The sequence below is a fragment of the Myripristis murdjan genome, chromosome 23 (genome assembly GCF_902150065.1).
Source record: "Myripristis murdjan chromosome 23, fMyrMur1.1, whole genome shotgun sequence".
Lineage (NCBI taxonomy): Eukaryota > Metazoa > Chordata > Actinopteri > Holocentriformes > Holocentridae > Myripristis > Myripristis murdjan.
The window spans coordinates 4,949,305-4,967,321 of record NC_044002.1 but is presented as its reverse complement, the minus strand read 5'-3'; the positions used below and the strand labels follow the sequence as shown (position 1 = coordinate 4,967,321).

General features: G+C 42.4%; 1 protein-coding gene across 2 annotated transcripts in view; it reads left to right on the top strand.

Moving 5' to 3' along the window:
* Positions 1–18,017, top strand: part of usp6nl (USP6 N-terminal like) — a 71,585-nt gene that overhangs the window by 39,658 nt on the left and 13,910 nt on the right. For both annotated transcript variants that reach the window (XM_030045528.1, XM_030045527.1), the window contains 5 exons: positions 3,556–3,629; positions 7,901–7,980; positions 10,937–10,976; positions 11,889–11,969; positions 17,186–17,293. In XM_030045528.1, the coding sequence (XP_029901388.1) occupies positions 3,556–3,629; positions 7,901–7,980; positions 10,937–10,976; positions 11,889–11,969; positions 17,186–17,293 (383 nt within the window). The remainder of the gene's footprint in view (positions 1–3,555; positions 3,630–7,900; positions 7,981–10,936; positions 10,977–11,888; positions 11,970–17,185; positions 17,294–18,017) is intronic.

Here is an 18,017-nt window from a genome sequence, read left to right as displayed (position 1 = left end):
GCTTTCAGGTCACTGTGTCTTTTAAGGTGAGAGGTTCTTATACAAGAATACACCCTTCTGTCACTATCCCCACATACATCGTAGACAGTTCTGCAATCAACTCAAATCTACCAATTATCCGTCTATTGCCCCCTCTATTTTATTTGCGGAACCAGAGAATGAAAATATTTCACGACCCCTGTCTTAGGATGTAAACTCTGTGGGGGGGAATATCTTGGACTCTTAAAGGCAAAAGGAATCTTCTACAATTGACTATAAAACCCGGAGACCCCCCCCCACCACCACCACCACCACTTGCCAAATGTCTAAAGAGAAACCCTCCCAACCAGAAACACAAACACACACACACACAAACTAGAATCAGTCATGGATACCAATGTGATTCGTGATGCATGAAAGAGGTCTAATTGCATTTAGTTTAAGCCAGGCCACTGTGGAATACTAATATGGCTGTAGGGGTGGCAGAATTAAGGCTAAGCTTTAGTACAAAAAAAAAAAAAAGGCCGAATCCCATTTCCTCTGCAATTCCGTTCCATCTCACCATGGGAACCACGGGCCCCCTGAGATGGAATTCCCAGCAGTGAAGGCTTACTGTATTTGTTTATTTGCCCCAGACAGTGTGCTATGTTGTGTGTGTGTGTGGACTCCCCTGGCCTCTGCTCCCACTGTGTGTGCTCTTGGCAGCCCGTGGCGACATGCCTTTCACAGTCACACACTGTCCCACCATCCTGTCATAAAAATGCCAGCCAGCACAATAAGGGGCACGTTTGTTCGGGGCATATTGGAATTCCGGTTAGCCGTCCCCCCTCCCCGCCACTGTCGAACCCCAGAGACCCACAGAGGAAGATGGAGAATGCCTTGAGTTGAATACTTCCTGCTGAAGAAGCACTGATGAGCTGAGGGGAAAAAGGAATTATGAAAATTACATAACTGCTGGGGTTCTGCCAATATGGCTTTTTGAAGGCTGATTTATTGGATTATAGCTGCCAATATCCAACATTTTGTGCCATTATTCAATATCTTTAACTGCATTGTAGAACTTCAAATAGATAGATGGATAGATAGATAGATACCTATGTGAACAAAGATGGCAAGTAAAGACATTTTTTTTGTTTGAGCAGATAAATTTAAATTTATTTCATTTTCAAACATTCAGTTTTACAGTTTCAGACTAACTCCAGGAAACAGATAACAACTGGCCCTGATTGGCTTTTTTTTTCTTTCTTTCTTTCTTTTTTTTTTTTTAAACCAAAGAATTACTGGTGTTTTTTTTTCCCTAATTAGGCCAGTGTGCAGCATTTGGACCGGAAAGCTCAGCAGGTTCACCTCATTTGAACTGGAGGAGAGGTGTTTTTGGCCAATCAGGGTCCAGTATTACGAGTCTTACAATTCATTCATTAACTAAACTACATTTATTCCGAAAATCATCATAAATAACATTATCATTTCCCCTTGTAGTATATTTGGAAACAAAATCATGAAAAGAGAATAATCTTGGACATGTGAAGGAGCACTGTGTAAAATTGCAGAAGTGATGACCCTCAACTGTCAAAAAATGTGGAATAATGCCCAATACTCATACTGAATGTTTTTCCTTTAATTGAGTCTAACAGGTCCTAACCTTAGTCAACCCTCAGTTTGCATAGTGCACCTTTAAATTCAATTGTTTATAAAAAAAAGAAAAAAAAGAAATCATAAATAAATATATAATCAAGCAAACTATATGATATTCACTGTATCAGAGGTGGATGTCACTGACTGGACCAAATCTATAGAGTACTTTTTCATTTTTAGGCCAATATCAATAAACCAATATGTGTCCAACCCTTTAATTATCTCAAGACGTAACCCTTCTTCTCCATGAGGACTTCCTGAGTGCCCCCTCACCATGCGCACCAGTAAACACCAATAAATACCAGTGACATGCTTACGGGGCTACTTAAGTATGTGCTTGTGTGTGTGTGTGGTTTTTGAATACTATCACTTTAATTAAATGAATACTCACTCAGATGAAAAAGCGAAAGATGTAATATTTTGGATCTTGCCTGTCTGATCTTACTGCTGCTCTGAAATATGCAACGGGAATATCTCATCCTTCTGGGCTCTTTATTATCAGGCTGCTGCCATGAAATATCCTGGTTAGCAAACTGCCTGCTGGTCGCTTTAAGTGCTGTTAGCGAGTCCACGTATAAATCACTACATGCCTCCATTGTTATGTGCCTCACATTGTGCTCAAACATAAACACACAACATGACCCCACTTAATAGTGTTGTGTGCCAGATTTGTTAACACGCTTCTCAGGTTGGGGGCCTCCCATGGGTGGTTGATTCAGGAAGTGGTTGTCTGCACAGTCCCATCCAATAGTAAACTTAGGAATGGAACCTATAGTAGGAAACTGATTTACTGGCGTGAGGTATACATGGAGAAGGGAGAAGTGTGTGTGTTGTGAGTGAGTGTGTGAGCAAAATCTGGTCGTCGAGCAGCAGTCACACACACATTTACATTCACACAATACAGTGCGTGGGCTCGGCAAACACAGCGAGCCTGTCTCTCCCACAGTGACGTCTCTTCTGTCACAATGGCCTTCATTTTGAAGTGGCTCCTCTCATCAGCTCGCACCCACATAGACACACACACACTCACTCACTCTGTCCCTCTCACACACACATAGATCATTCTCCCAGGCTGAGGTCAGGCTGACACACTGGCCATGACGCGGTGATGTCTTCCTGCTGCCCTCGCCTCCCACTCGCTGAGCAGTTTGAAGAGTGTGTGTTGTCCAGGTCGGCTCTTGACCCGCCACAGTAGGGGAGAGTGCTTTAGCAACGTAGAGCATGAAAAAAAGTCATGTATGTGCAGAGTTTAGAACAAAGCAGCAAAGGTTGATTTACTCAGAAAACCTTGGTAATTTAAAGGTATACACCACATTGAGTGAGATTTTTCTATTGGTTAAAAGTTAGTTAGCTACCTGTGCATTTTAGTGCACTCTAACTCAGTATAGCTGATGTAGCATGGTTTATTTATGGAACTATTTCAGGTGAGCAACTACATATTCATCCAGTGCGTAATGATGTTTAGCTCTAAATAGTTTCCCGTCACCCACAGAACAGGGAAAGTCCTCATGAGTTCAAAACAACATGCCAGTCTTATCATATCATATTTCATTTAAATCTTCTCACTCACAAAGTAATCATAAAACAAGCTTATTTAACTTAATCATTGCGGTGTCATTTGCTGTTCATTTTATTCTTTGTTTTTCTCTCTGCCTGTGCATTTCTGAATTGTTTTTCGTTTTAATATCACGTGACTTCTACTGTCACCTGAGTTTCCCTCTTGGAGATAACCAAGATTGACTTGACTTAACTTGTCTGGACTTCATTTGTCTTAACTTGTGCTAAAGCCCAGAACGGTCCTTACCGGCACAGCGGCTCTGAACGCTGTTTGCTTGCAGCTCATCAAGTGTGGCGACAGCCGTTAAAAGTTTGAATTGTGACTTGTCGAGATTAATTTGTCTTCCCTTCTCTCCCTCTCCCTCTCCTCTGTTGGCTCTGCAGCGTCTGATACTGAGCACGATGCGGCAGAGAAACTTGAACAGGAACGGGCCGAGATAGTCGCCAAATATGACAAGGTACGTTAAGAAGTCCCTCCAGCGGAGTGGAAGCACAGTTCATTATGAATCTGGTTTAATTGCAGTTTATTATTACTGTTTTTTTTTGGCTCCTTCAGAGCCAAATTCCAGCCACTTAATGCACAATGAGACATTTCACTCCCCAATACACTGACAGACTTCATTATAATGTGGCACCAGTGCACAAAATCTGCTTGGTAAATTGAATTTATTCATAAATTAACAGGGACTGTGACTGTCATTTAAGAGCCGCCGCTACTGCTGCTTTATTCTCAGTGATCACTGTGACATCCAGTGACATGAACGTGTTAATTAAGGGTTAGGTATTTAACAGCGGATGATCCAGGCCTGTGTGCAAGCTCAGTGCACACTGAGTGTACTAACTGTGGTAGAGAGACAAAAATCTCCTCAAGCTCTGGTTTTGAGAGAAGGTAGTGGCATAAAGTGACATAAAGCAAAAACGGTTAGATATTAAGGGGTATTCATAAACTCACTGGCAGAGTTAGTGTGACACCCCTGAAGGGTGTCACACTAACAGGGCTGGGCTGATGTGATTGGCTGAGACCCAGTGTGTCAATTCACTAAACCCTAAGCAGTGGAAAATTCCCTTCATTTAATATAATTTTCCAACAAAACTTCCAAACCCACTTATATTGATTAAACTGGAGCATTAAAATAGAGCAATGACTGGGAAGATATTATTATTTGGTCAGTGTAATAAATCATTTGATAACACAGCTTTGAGGAAACATTACTCCAGAATGCTTTGTTATATCAGATATGACTTCGAAATAGATTTCTACCAATTTAGGCTTGACTGTCACTCCCCATTATAATAATAAAAACAGTAAATCAAATCTGGGCTGATTTGTGATACAGCAATGTATAGTGAATCCCATTCTTTCCTAACATCCAATGAGTGCCCACCCTGATACCGTCATAGTGAAGTGTTTTCTCGTTGACTTGGTTAAATACACTGCAAATTATCTAAAGCAGGCGGTGGTGCCTCAAAGACAAAAATGGCAAGACTGGCCTGCTAATTCACATTTAAGAACAGGAAAACATTCAACCGTGACAGTTTCAAGCTTTAACATCACATCAGTTTTACAAATAATCCCCTAAGTCTGTGCTTTATTGGGCATTGTCTAATAAATAAAAGAAAATAAAAGTTATGTTGTGATAAATTTACTTTAAGTCTTAAAGTCTTTATGCTTCAGATAAGATTTTTTTCCTTAACCCTCTCCTTGTATGCAAATGACTTCAGATGACATCATACATTTCTGTCCTTTGATTTATTAGGACATTAGGGAGCTATTCATACCACCGGCGTGACGTTAAAGGCTGAAACTGTCACAGTTTGTCATCTATGAATTTACATAGACGATACATGCATACAGATAGCATTTTATGGTAAATGGTCTGTGTGTGATATGTTCCATTGTTAGCTACTGTGTTCCTCATGGAGAGAGGTTACTGCTGTGCATTCTGGGGGAATGTGGTGGCTTTCACAGAACATTTCCTGACCAACACCTCTATCTCCAAGCCCTGCGGTATCAGGCGGACCAGCCCACCACGCTTGGTTTGTAAATTAGCCATTTTAATTTAGTCCAGCGGGCCGCATAATCAAGCTGCCTCATTAAGAGTGAAGAGACCATGGAGGATTGGAGAGCGAGTGAGGGGATGATGGAGGGATATGTGTGTGTGTTTGTGTGTGTGTTTTAATGTGTATGTGCGTAATTGTGCAAGGTTGTTTGACCGCACTCACAAGAGGAATCCATTTTGGGCACTCGGTGAAGCAGACTGAGGCACAATCAGAGTCAAATCAGCGCCATTGTCACTTTTGGAGATGGGAGGAGTGTAATCGAGTCAGTTGTAGCACACCTTTATCTACAGACTTGATGCTCTTTATCTCATCAATCAGAGTTTGTTGTAGATATCAGACATCATGTCGTCTTGTTCTGCAGAATGTAAAAACACAGTTTTCCTCCAACATATCCACCAGTGTTCGGCTCTTATCTGTTTTGTGTAACAACACACCGATATTTTTAGAATAAAGCAGCTGATAGCTGACCTTTTCTACCAAAATTCAGTAGCTTTAAATGTGGGCATTTTCATGTCGTGACTCTTCCCCAAACAGCACTTCAGGAGGCTTCTAATTCTATGGTCTGCTTGTGAAGCATTAATTTGTACTGCAGAAACAATGCCTGCTGCATAAACAGAATGTATAGAAATACCATAGACTGGCCTACATGAATAAGCCCACATCACTTTAACCATGCAGCTGCACAGTAGATCATAGAGTGCTGTTGACACGTAATCATAGGATGCTTGACAAAGTGAACCACCACTCAGGCTCATGCTTTCATTTTAGACATTGATTTTAAGCAGGGAGAGAAATGACTTGAGAGTGTGTGTGTGTGTGTGTGTGTGTGTGTGCGGGTGCGTGCGTGCGTGTGTGTGTGTGTGTGTGTGTGTGTGTGTGTGTGTGTGTGTGTGTGTGTGTGTGAGAGAGACTGTACAGCCACCAGATGACATGGGTTTTAGACACGGTCTGTGTTTGTCTTTAACTTTGCCACTGTGTGTCTGAGAGCGCGGACACACACGCAGCCTGAGGTCGGAGAAATCACCGAGATGTGTGTGTTTGATTTATATGTATTTATTTAACTGGCGTGTCTGTGCTGAGGGAGCTGTGGGTGCGTTGGGTGAGGACAGAGAGAGGCCGAGGGAGGAGATGGATTTAGAAATGCATCGCCTCAACATCTGGTCTGCAGGCTGACCTGCGGAACCACAGCCAGGCCCTCCGTCTCCCCTCTCTTTCTTTCTGAAGTCTATTTTTAAGACTTTTGGATAGCACACAGTGGACAGTGGCAGGGAGGGGTGGAGGTGCACCTCTGTGCTGGTGTTTGTAGTGTCAGGACTGGAATCAGTCCAGTCCGTCATTCCAAGTATTCAGATCAGCAGATAAAGCTGTACAGCGTCGATGCTTAGTAGCATTGCTTCGTTGCAATATGAAGCTTTGCTGGCTGGAAATAAAAATGTCTCCTGATGTGCAAACTGTGAGATTGTGAGATTCTTGTTTTCATGACATTCATAGCTACAGTGGGCTGACCTGTTGTTTAGAGGAGGCTATATGGGAGCAATATCATTCTGTTTTATTAGGGATCACCTACCATATTTTTGTTCCCTTACAAACTTAATCTGAACAAGATGTTTTTTTTGTTTATATGTTAACTTGTTCTGAATAAGCTTTTCTTATCTATTAATCTATTCCTGAATAAGCGCTATTACAGAGGGGAAAAGACAGTATTTTGTATTTAATCAGGTTTTGTTGTACAGTGGTCACTGTATAATTTGACTAAATGAATACTTAAACACTAGTGAGGCACTAGTTCTGAAACTGTTGCATAATCACCTGGCAGGCTGATGACTGCATGTGGATTGTGCAGCACATGCATCAGTGCATGTATTGGTGCTGGTGAACCTGCAGAGTCAGATGTGAAACTCAACAAATGAGCGTAAGCCGTTTTGAAATGCGCCTGAGAGCACGATGCCACTGGGACCGTGCCTTTCTTCCACTTCCTCACACTCACCCTTTCTCAACTTTTCATGGCCTTCTCCACCTTTTCTTATGCACGTTATCTGCCATTGCACTCTTTCCCCTTTGATATTCTCTCCCCGTCCTCCTCTGCATAATCCTTCCTTCCACACTCTAACCTCTGGGTTTTCCATTTCATTAGCCCATGATGGCAAATTAACCAGAACTAGTTTTTGTAGGCCTAGAGTCAGACGGTGACGCAGGTGGGCGTCTGGTTCTTCATTTCACACCTGTTAATCGCAACACACACAAAGACACACACACACACACACACACACACACACATGCATTGTTCTTTCCGATATATTCATGTACATGCTCTCTCTCTCACTCTCTCTCTCCCTCTCTCACACACATACACACACCTACACACCCTCTCAGGGGCGCCACAGTCACGGCTCCGTTGTAATCTACCAAGCCAATCAAAACATGATTCTCAGCCCCTGAAGAGCGTGGGCGGTGTATAATTGGAAGCTCCATCAGAATCCACTGTTCATTCTCTCATAATCATCATTTAGCATCTGAAGCATTTGTACCGGGAAAGTTTGTTTGTGGTGTCACTGTGCTTTGTTTGATGTGTCTGCTCTCCATAGCAGGGCTGTTTACAATGCATACACTGTATATTTATCAGCTCCATTGTTATTCACAGTGTCGCCCATTTACTTCTCAATTCCAGGGAAAAGAGGCCACCGTGGAGCCCTGGGAGGACACTAACTTCCACCTGTACAAAGTCATCGACCGCTTTGGCTTCCTCCAGTAAGAACACACACACACACACCCACTCACTCACTCACTCACACACCAAACATCACAGCCCATCATTTCTGATAACTAACTTAATAACCTTCAAAGTGCAGTTTGAACAGTAGTGCCACTTTGAAAGAGAAAAAAAAGAAAATGAAAGGCTATAAAAGATGAGTGGTTCTGAAAGTGTGTGTGTGTGTGTGTGTGTGTGTGTGTGTGTGTGTGTGTGTGTGGCTTTGGCAGCTCCAGTAGGGAGGCTGTGAGGCTCTTAAACAGCTGTGTGCTACAGCGTTATATATAGGCTGGCATATGTAGGCAGGAAACTGCTTGGTTAGCCACAATCATAGGGCATCAGTGTTTGGGCTACAGCGCAGGGACCCGGCCATACAGAAACATACTGTAGAGAGAGAGAGAGAGAGACAGGGAGATGATGGAAGAGAGAAACTGACAGGACTCAAATGACCCATGGGTTATATGATCGTTTGAGACAAGTAGGAACAGAAGTGTCCCTGGGTTAGGGTCATCGACTTGCCACAAGATGAAAATAAGGCCACAGACGAGGCTTTGGGCTGGAGATAGACTGGGGTGAGAGGTAGGCCAAGAGGAGCTAAGACCTCCTCAGACCGTCTTGGCTTTAGAGGCTGCGTGGACTGAAAGGGCTTTGGACAGAGGGAGACTAAAGCCTTGATTTACTTAGAGACCAGAGGGAAATAAGCAGCTGTGTTTGCATCCATCTGTCACATGGGTTTTAAAGCTGCACCAGGCAGGAGTTTTATGGAAAAGCACCCCGGTATTAACAGTCAGTCTCCCAAAGTGGGGCTGCAGCAAAGGAGAGTATCCCTTCCCTCTAATTGAGACCCCATTCGTTTACCCAAATTTGTTTCAGATGTCAGATGTGGTCACAGGCAAGAAATCTACCCCACCCATAGGTAATGACAAAAGTCCCAAGTAGCAACAAGCAAACGTTACGTCCAGAGAGAGATGGACTCAGTTATGATGGTTGAATCTGCTGCAAATACATTTTTTCACCATCTCCACCCCTACAAGCCACCAGGAAGAAGAGCTCCAGGTTAGAGTAGTTTACTGGCATCCCACTTTACTGATGTCACGTTTTATCTGTGAGGCCCTCAATCTCTGTTACAGGACGTAAGAACGCTCCCATTATAGAAACAATAAACTCCATCATTACATGATTTCTGAGTAATGAAGTCCAGTTGTCTCTCACTACCACTTTGGGCTGCCAAAGTGTGAAACTGGCCAGTGCAGCTTGAAAGTTCAAATCTGGGCTTTCCCTGATTTCTCTATTCTGTTTCCCAGCAGTCACAGTTTCTTTGGCGAGTCCCCTCTATTCAACACAATGTCAATGGATCTTTAAGTTAAATACCAACAGGAGTTTAGAATGCCAACAACCATAAATTATAATTCAACAGCATATTGACATATGTAATATATAACATGCAAGCCTAGTTGACACTATCACTGGAAGCCCACTGTGTTATTATGAAACCCACCAGATTTCTGGGCAAGATTCACCCACAAGTTTAAGTTTAAGGTTATGTTTGGGTGAGGGCTTAGAATGGGCTACAGACCAATTTACACACATGTTGAAATGTAATTATGGCTTATTGATATTCTACTGAACCTTTGTTGGTATTTACTGTAAATATCAAAAAATGCATTAGGTGTGTTAAATGCATACATTGGCTTATAGCAGCCACTGATGCAATAACTGCATGGTAATGTAATATTCATCCAAAATGCAATGAAATGTCCCACTAATGTGTCAAAAATGTCATAAAGCCTGTCAGTGGGATAGGCTTCTAGATAATGGTAGAACATCTCAAGACTAGTACTGCATAATGCTGCACTAATAATCAAAGTTACACACCTTGTCATATAACAATTGCAATTAATGTGGTAGCGTACTGCATCTTCAGCTAAATGATTAATATTTCAGTCTAAAGAGTCCTATTCTATTATCTGATCATTTGCAGGGTTTTTTTGTTTTGTTTTTGTTTTGTTTTTTTTTTTACTTTTGTAAGGGTGACATTTTATGGCATTTTAACCACATATTGCATTAATTTCCATTTTTGTGGCCTTCCTGGTCAGGTTGCAGGTCATAGGTCACACAGGGACGAGTCTCAAACCAAGTTTCCGGCCTCTCTTGACTCTTGAGATTTCAGACATGATCTGTTGACTGGAATGGAGGAGCTTACTCTTATCATCTTGAACACAGGGCATGATGTTATGTCTTAAAGCCAGTGACAATGTTTTCATAAATACAGGATTTTTAGCTGACCTCATTCAAATCTATACATTCAGATGTTTCACTTTGTTTGTTTTACTCTTGATTTATGTAAGATCAAACTGTTTTCCAAGGCAAAACATGCTGGGTTGATGGAGCGCTGCCAGTCGTATTCATTGTAGTTGCCACCGATGAATTTGTTTCCTAGGATAACCTCTGCTAAGCAATTTCCTCAGGGACTTTGAAACCCTGATAAGCCGAACCAAAATGGAAGATTTCTAATCTGTTATTTCCTGTTTGTGTGACTGCTGACATGTTTCATGCTCCCTTCCTTTTGATAGCTGTCAGGGAAAAGCTAGACAAGCTCTGACCCGGCCGTCATGAATTTGGTTCATCAGTTGACATTTTTTTCTGGAAAGAATTTGAGTTCAACGGTGTGTTGGGAATTCCCGCTGGTTCAAAAAGCAAAGGCTGTGAATTGAATAAGTGTGAGAGACGGGTTATTGAGTCGCGTTTTCCACCTGCCATGCTTATGTTACAGGCAGGGTTGACTAAACTCTGATTAATCCACTGCAAGTGTTGACAGTAAGCTAAACTAAAAATAAAATGGCGGTGCAGAGATAAGTCAGACACTCTAAGTGCTCAAGCATTTTATCTCCTCACCCTTCCCCTTTTCTTCTGTATCCCTTTGCATTCTTCTCTCCTCCACTCTCCTTTCATCAGTGAAAATGAGCTGCCGTCCTATGACTCAGTGGAGGAGAAGGTAAGTGATATCACTGTGTGTGTTTCTCAGACTCCTACACTCACCCCAGTGTCCTTTGTGGTTGAAAAGTGAACCAAAAGGGCTGATTCAAATAAATAACCATTAATGACTCTCTAGAAATAGAACTGTAGTTGGTGAGAATGTGCTCTTTTTCCCAAACATCTTACGTTTTAGTATGATACCACAAGTCATCGTCTGCAGTGTTGAAAGAGTGGAAAAAGTTGGATCCAACGTGTTTCAGCACCAGTAAAACAAAACAAAAAATCTCGCAAAGGCTCATTATACCTAAAAGTTTAAAAATAGTGCCCACAGCTTTTCAAAGGTTTTAGCTGTCATCACTGTATTTGGATAGTTTCCCCTTATTTTTGCTTTTGACTAAGAATAGAGTCTTTTTATCCTGTTCCTTTCCAGCTGTACTAGCCTAATATCTCAGAGAGGTTTCTGACTCTCTTGTTGACTGTTGTATATTTTTTTACAATCTGTGATGTCAAAATGAATCTGTGGTTATTGAGATATCAAATGCATTCACATCCCATGGGAAAGAGGAGCTGCACTCCTGAAACTGCTGTTCACCTCATCTTTCGGGGGGGAAGCTGCTGTTCTGATCACACCTCTTAAAATTCTTTGGCAGGGCCAGAGATTTTGTTTGCGGATGACCTTTGTGCTTATTGCTGTAAAACACAAACTCGAATGCATCACTCATTATGTGAATGTGTCAAAGTGTGAACAAGTTGAAAAAGAGCAATCAAAGTCTGCAGAAAGCCTCCATCTTGGCTGCTTCAAACAAATGTGTCGTTCCTTTGAACTGTCAAAAGGCTCTGACAGTAATTCCCATTGGAGGTGAATGCAGCAGAGGAAAATCTGACAGGGAGGAAGTACAGCATTAATGTGTCACTTCCCTTGTCCACTCAGCAAAAACACACAGAGGTGGAGAGGACCACCAAATGGCTGAAGATGCTGAAGAGTTGGGACAAATACAAGAACAGTGAGAAGGTGATTTCTTCCTCAGTAGATACATCTCACCCTTCCCACCTCCTCTTCCATCTTCAGGTGTCTGTCTATCCATTAGTCTAACACCACATTTCTTATTTCTCACCGCATTCACATTTCTCTCATCCCACTATATTCATACATCAGGTCAGTATGAGTCATTAAAATGGGTGTTGTCTTTGACCTCAGCTATGGTGTTACATTTTTTAGTCCTAAAACCTGGAAGCAAGTTAACTTTTTTGTGCCATGGGTTCCGTAGCCAGATTTCCTATGCATTTTTCCTCTTTCCTGAGGAAAATAAGGTCAACATTAGCCTAATGATCAAAATTTACTTCTGCACTTAAGTGTCACTGCAGGCAGTGGCGTGGTGTTCCACTAGGTGTTGCTACAGCCCCATGTGGCTCTGTGTATTTTGGCCGTGTGCACGCTCCGTACAGTGTAGTAGACTCTAGACATTCATCAACACCAAAACCAATAAATCCATGCAGGTAAAGTCGCAGGTACAATTATATTTTCTATAGTGCCCACAGCCGTCCAGTGTTGATGATTTATTAGAGGCACCATGATGACCATGATGACAAAGTATTTTAACCCAAACCATGACCTTCTCCAAACCTTAACCAAGTAGTTTTCATGTCTAAACCTAGCCAAACTGTTACCTCACAAAACACGCTTTTAGACCACCTTGAAATGGGGGGACTCAACAACATCCATATCTGAAGCAACATCATGGCTACAGTTTTGTCTTCTATCAGAATCAGCTTTACTGGGCAAGCATGAGAACACATACAAGGCATCTGACTCTTTTTTTGTTTCTTTCAATGAACCTATACTATTGAAGGCAGGTGTTGGATGAGTTAAGTCACTTTCTTCATAAAACAGCAACCCAAATCACATCACGGTCACTGTAGTAGGAGGCAGTTAGCCCTACATGGATTTTTGGCTTGTGAAATACAGTCTAGCAAGGAACCACTGTTTAGTCTGGACAGACATGGATGTAAACCGGAACTTGACTGGTTGACAGAGGCATACAACAGCCAGGCAGAATTTCTTTCTTCCTATATTGAAGCAACAGTAAAAACATTTGAGATGGAAATAACTTTAAGAATGATTTACGGATCTCAAATGTGTGCATTCTACCCATAGGTTCTAAAGACTATAAATCCACCTGTCAGCTTATTTGAAATGTGTGCTTATAAAAATTCTGGCCCTTGGACAGACGTAGTTGATGACTGACCCCAGCTGTACGACACTCCTTCTGTTGGTGGCAGATGTAAAGGAGTGTCAACGTTCGCTCTGCTTCCCACAAGGACAAGTAGAAGGAGTTATGCATCAGTTATAGCTGTCCTCATTAGCGCCGGATTTTTTTTTCTTCCACATCCAGGTTGTGATAGCTGTGTGGTTTTGCCTGGAGCTCTTCTCCATGTCCTTCATCTGTATGGTTGGTTGCAGGGGGGATTTAGCAATAGAGGGGCTTTGAAATGCGCTCGATGCTGGCAGAAAGAGTAAGCTTCATTCTTCTTCCTTGCCTCTCCGCCAGTTGAAAAAAATTATTTGTGGCAAGTAACAACCAAGGACGCCGAACAGCGATTACGTGTCCCTCCCCCTCCTCTCTTCTCCCACTTCTCTCTCTTTGCTCCAAGGATATTTTTTTCCTCTTTGTCAGTCAGTGCCATGCTTTTTGCTCAGCAAGTAAACAGGTCACGGTTGATACGTCTCCGTTTTGTTTCCTCACTTGCCGGCTGCTAAGAACATTTAGCCCGGAGTGGAGAACACAAGGGAGCCGAGCCGTTGCAAAGCAGCTATCAGCTTTTTTTTTTTTTCTTCACTCATGCCACACATGATTGAATTGCTTGAGGTTTTAGTGTTTTGCATAATAGCAATAATAATATACCATCAAATAACTTGCAGAGCTGTGACCCAATCTTGTTGGGGTCATTGCATCTTTGAGGCAGACCATGGCCCCTGCGAGCAAGACTAAATCAATACAATCCAGATTCCGAAATGGCGTGGACGGTGCTTAGTGTGTGGGTGGATGTGGGTGGATGTGGGAGAGGGTGGGGGGTGTCACCCGCCGCTGATTCAGGGTCCACACGGAGCTCGGCGGTGAAGTGACAGTCAATCGATGGCACAGATGGAGCTCTGCAGGGCACGGCGAGGAGCGCAGACCTCTTCAGCCGGAGAGGAATTAGATTAACACACACACACACACACACCGTTTTACACCAGCACAGATGCCGCACACTCACACTCACTCCTACATGCTAGTGTGCACAGGAACTGTCTTACGCTCACTTCATACACAAGCATACACCCAGACACAAAGATAATCAGTAGATTTGCGCAGACGCACTTAATTGTAACCGTGTACACACTCAAGAAGTAAACACACACACACATACACGGCAGGATGATTAGTCTAACAGATGCTCTCATTGACTAGCTCATCAGAGCCTAATTACAAGGCTGTTGCTCTAGAAACTATGAGTCCCAAGTGTGGCACTAGGAGGTTGGCTTTGGATACTCCACAGACACACACAGACAGGCGTTATTAATTATGAGATGACATGCATACACACCAACTTCCAGCAGGGAGGTTAGTAACCAAAGCACAAACACACCTACCACATGCATCATGCGCATCACACATTTTTGCATGTGGGCAGAATTGATTCATGACTCTTCATTATTGCCGCGCTCCCCTTCACACATCTCTTTATAGATCGTCTGTCTCCCTACCTCTTGCTCTCTCTCCTCCTCCTCCTTCTGCCTCTCTTCTGTGTATCCTCCATGTGATACATAATTTAGAAGCAATAAGATATTTCCCTATTGAAGGTTAAACTTAATATGTGTGTATGTTGAGAATTGCTGAAGCCATGTGCTATATACCTTTCAGTTGTAAAGATAAGGAATAGGAGGACTTTGCTCTTCATTCACATCCCCTTTCAGCCACCCATAGTATAGAGCCACACACACACACACACACACACACACACACACACACACACACACACACACACACACACACACACACACAACTACAACACTTCCCGTATCTACTCTATATAACCATTCCGGCTGGTTGGTTTTTAATAGCTGTAGAAGGAGAATTCACTGCTCCGATTAGCTTTGCTGTTCCAGCAGTTTGGGTTTTAAGACTTAATCTTTCTCACCCTGAGTCCAACAGATTTTTCCATCTCTTTGTGGACACTGAATTACTTTCGACTGTTCTGCATGCATAGCAATCTCTCTCACTCTCTCTCTCCCCCTCTCTCTCTGTCTCTCTACCCCTCTTGACCCACAATCTCTATTGGAGCCTGTCCAGCCAGATGGTCATGGCTCACCTTCTAAAGCCCTTTCCATTTGCCTGAAGAGTGCACCGAGCACATTCATGCATGCACAGTTTTATTCGTCATATGAAACTTTCTACTTGGAGACTCTGTGGGCAACTTGATGTGTTGTTCTATTATGTACACAAAGCTACAGGCTCTGACTGTATACATATACACATATGTATGTGTATGTACAGACGGGTTACAGATCAAAGGAAAACTAACATAAAGTGTCTTAGTAAAGTGTTGGGCCGGCATGAGGCACCAGAACAGCTTCAGTGCTCCTTGGCTTAGATTCTCCATGTGTCTGGAGCTCTGGAGTGAAGCTCCGTTCTTCCATAAGATCCTGTACATAGAGAGGGATATCCTAGCAGGGTTGCACTGCATAAAGACATAGACAAATGCACATTCGAGAGTTGAGTGGAGCTTCATCTACCTTTCATCTACCTGACCTTTCATAACATGACTTTGCTGTAATGAGTTAAAGTAGCTAGTTAGCCAATGTTGATCACGTAACTACAATCAAAAATATTGTTCAGTTACTGAAGTTCAATTATTCTCAACCTTTTTGGTACCAAGGACCCCCAAATTGGTACACATCAGGCTGCAGACCCATCTTTGATAAGATTTAGTTATTCCATTACTGTGTATGGCAGGTTAACAGTGAAGAGTGTGAAGCCTATGAACAGAATAGTCAGTCTTACACATTCTCTTATTGGACTTCCTTCCAGTCAGTGAACTAATAGTGAAATTAAATATTCCCTGGACTCCAGGTTGAGAACCACTGCTGTTGATCATACCATTGATCCGAAATGATCAGTGCAACCATTCTCCAAGCATTGTTGGAGATGTCGCTTTCTTTAGCGTTTAGAGTAAAAGCTGTAGGGAAGTGGGAAGCATTGTATGGCTGAAATCTGCTCCTGGTCCATTTTGCTCTTGCCAGGTGGAACTATTGTTCCTCACATTGGTAGGGAAATGAGGAAATCTGATCTGGCTGTTTACAGTTGAAGCAGCTGGGCACCCTCACATTGAAGTTTCCCAGGCCGCTCAGCTCTGTAGGAAATGAGGGGACCTCTGTCGACTCAACATGTTGGCAGCAATGCAGAAGCACGATTACAAGCATTTTTACTTTTATTGATTCTTCCATTCTTGCCTCTCTCTTACCTGTATTAATTTGGATCTGTTTTGTATTTTATAAATCAAAAAGCTTTCATTTAACAATCTCCACCTTCATCTGTCTGGCAGACTATAGCAGTGGTTCTCAAATTGGAATTCCCAGTGAAATAAGGAATGCTTTTTATCATTTACAATAAAATTTAATTTACCAGTAATCCACCCAGTTGGAGAATGTGTAAGAACGTTTCTTCTAATCACAGGTTTAACTATCCCCACTGTTTCTACCCTATATACATTTAAAAATGACCTAGTCTATCTTCTATGAGAGCATCTGAAATGGCGTTTAGACCATCATGGGACACTAAAACTCTCCACTGAAGCACAGACTTGTAAAATTTGTAGAGGTTTGGGAGCTCACCATACCCATTCAACAGACAGAATGGGTGGTGACTTTTAAAAGAATTAATTAACAAAAACATAATGGACCAAATAAATGAATGTGCAAGGACAATAAAATTTGATTGCAAGTTTTTCTGTAGTTGTGGCCAGAGAGAAGCCTTCATCACACTGGCAATGGACAACACTGATTAGCCAGTATTTTAATTTAAGGCCATTAGTGAGCTGATACATCAGCAGGCCAGTCCAACAGTGTAACGCTGTTGAAGGCCCTCTGGCCCGGAGCAGTGGTAGAGCACCTAGCCGAGGTGGAGAAAGCTGTCGTCTTTGAAGGCCTGGCTAACAATGGCCTCCTGCTGTATGTGTTCCTTCCAGCTGGTGAGGAGGATCTATAAGGGAATTCCCCTGCAGCTCAGAGGGGAGGTGTGGTGTTTGCTCCTCGACATTCCCAAAATAAAGGAGGAGAAGAAAGACTTCTATGAGGTACGGAAACACAAACTGGGATCTCACTGCTGAAAACACTCTCTCTCTGCCTCCAGTTCAGAGTCCTGGACCCCCTGGCCAATTCATAAAATCTATGCAACACACAGGCATACACTGCAGCACAAGCCCTCATAAAATTCATGAGCAAGTGAGCAAGCACCCTGGCTTTATTTGATTTTACAAACTTTACTGAGGACAAGCGGTATTTATGAACGTGTGTGTGTGTGTGTGTGTGTGTGTGTGTGTGTGTGTGTGTGTGTGTGTGTGTGTGTGTGTGTCATGTACACTGTAAAATGCTTATTTTATCAGAGACACATTCTGGGTCTTATTAGAGGGCTGTGCAAGCTATATCAAGGTATTCCTGCCTTCAGTTGCTGTCACAGACATACTCACAGGGGAAAATAAAAATTGTCAAAAAAAAGTTTGACACAAGTTATATGGGTTTTATGGGTTTATTGACAGAACAACATTACAGTGTGGCTCAAATACTGCAATAGAATCACTTAACAAATGCCAGAGGCAGGATCACCGGTGACTCTCTCAGTTAATAAACCAATAAAACCCATGTCAAGTTTCTTTTTTTGACCATTCTTATTTTCACCCGTGTCAATTTTCTTTTTTGGAAGAGTATATTTGAGCACACATGCAGTAAATGAGCAAAAAAGCAGGGAACATGAACTGGGAACGTGGGGGATTTCAGTTGTTTGCATTGCTGGAAGGTGAC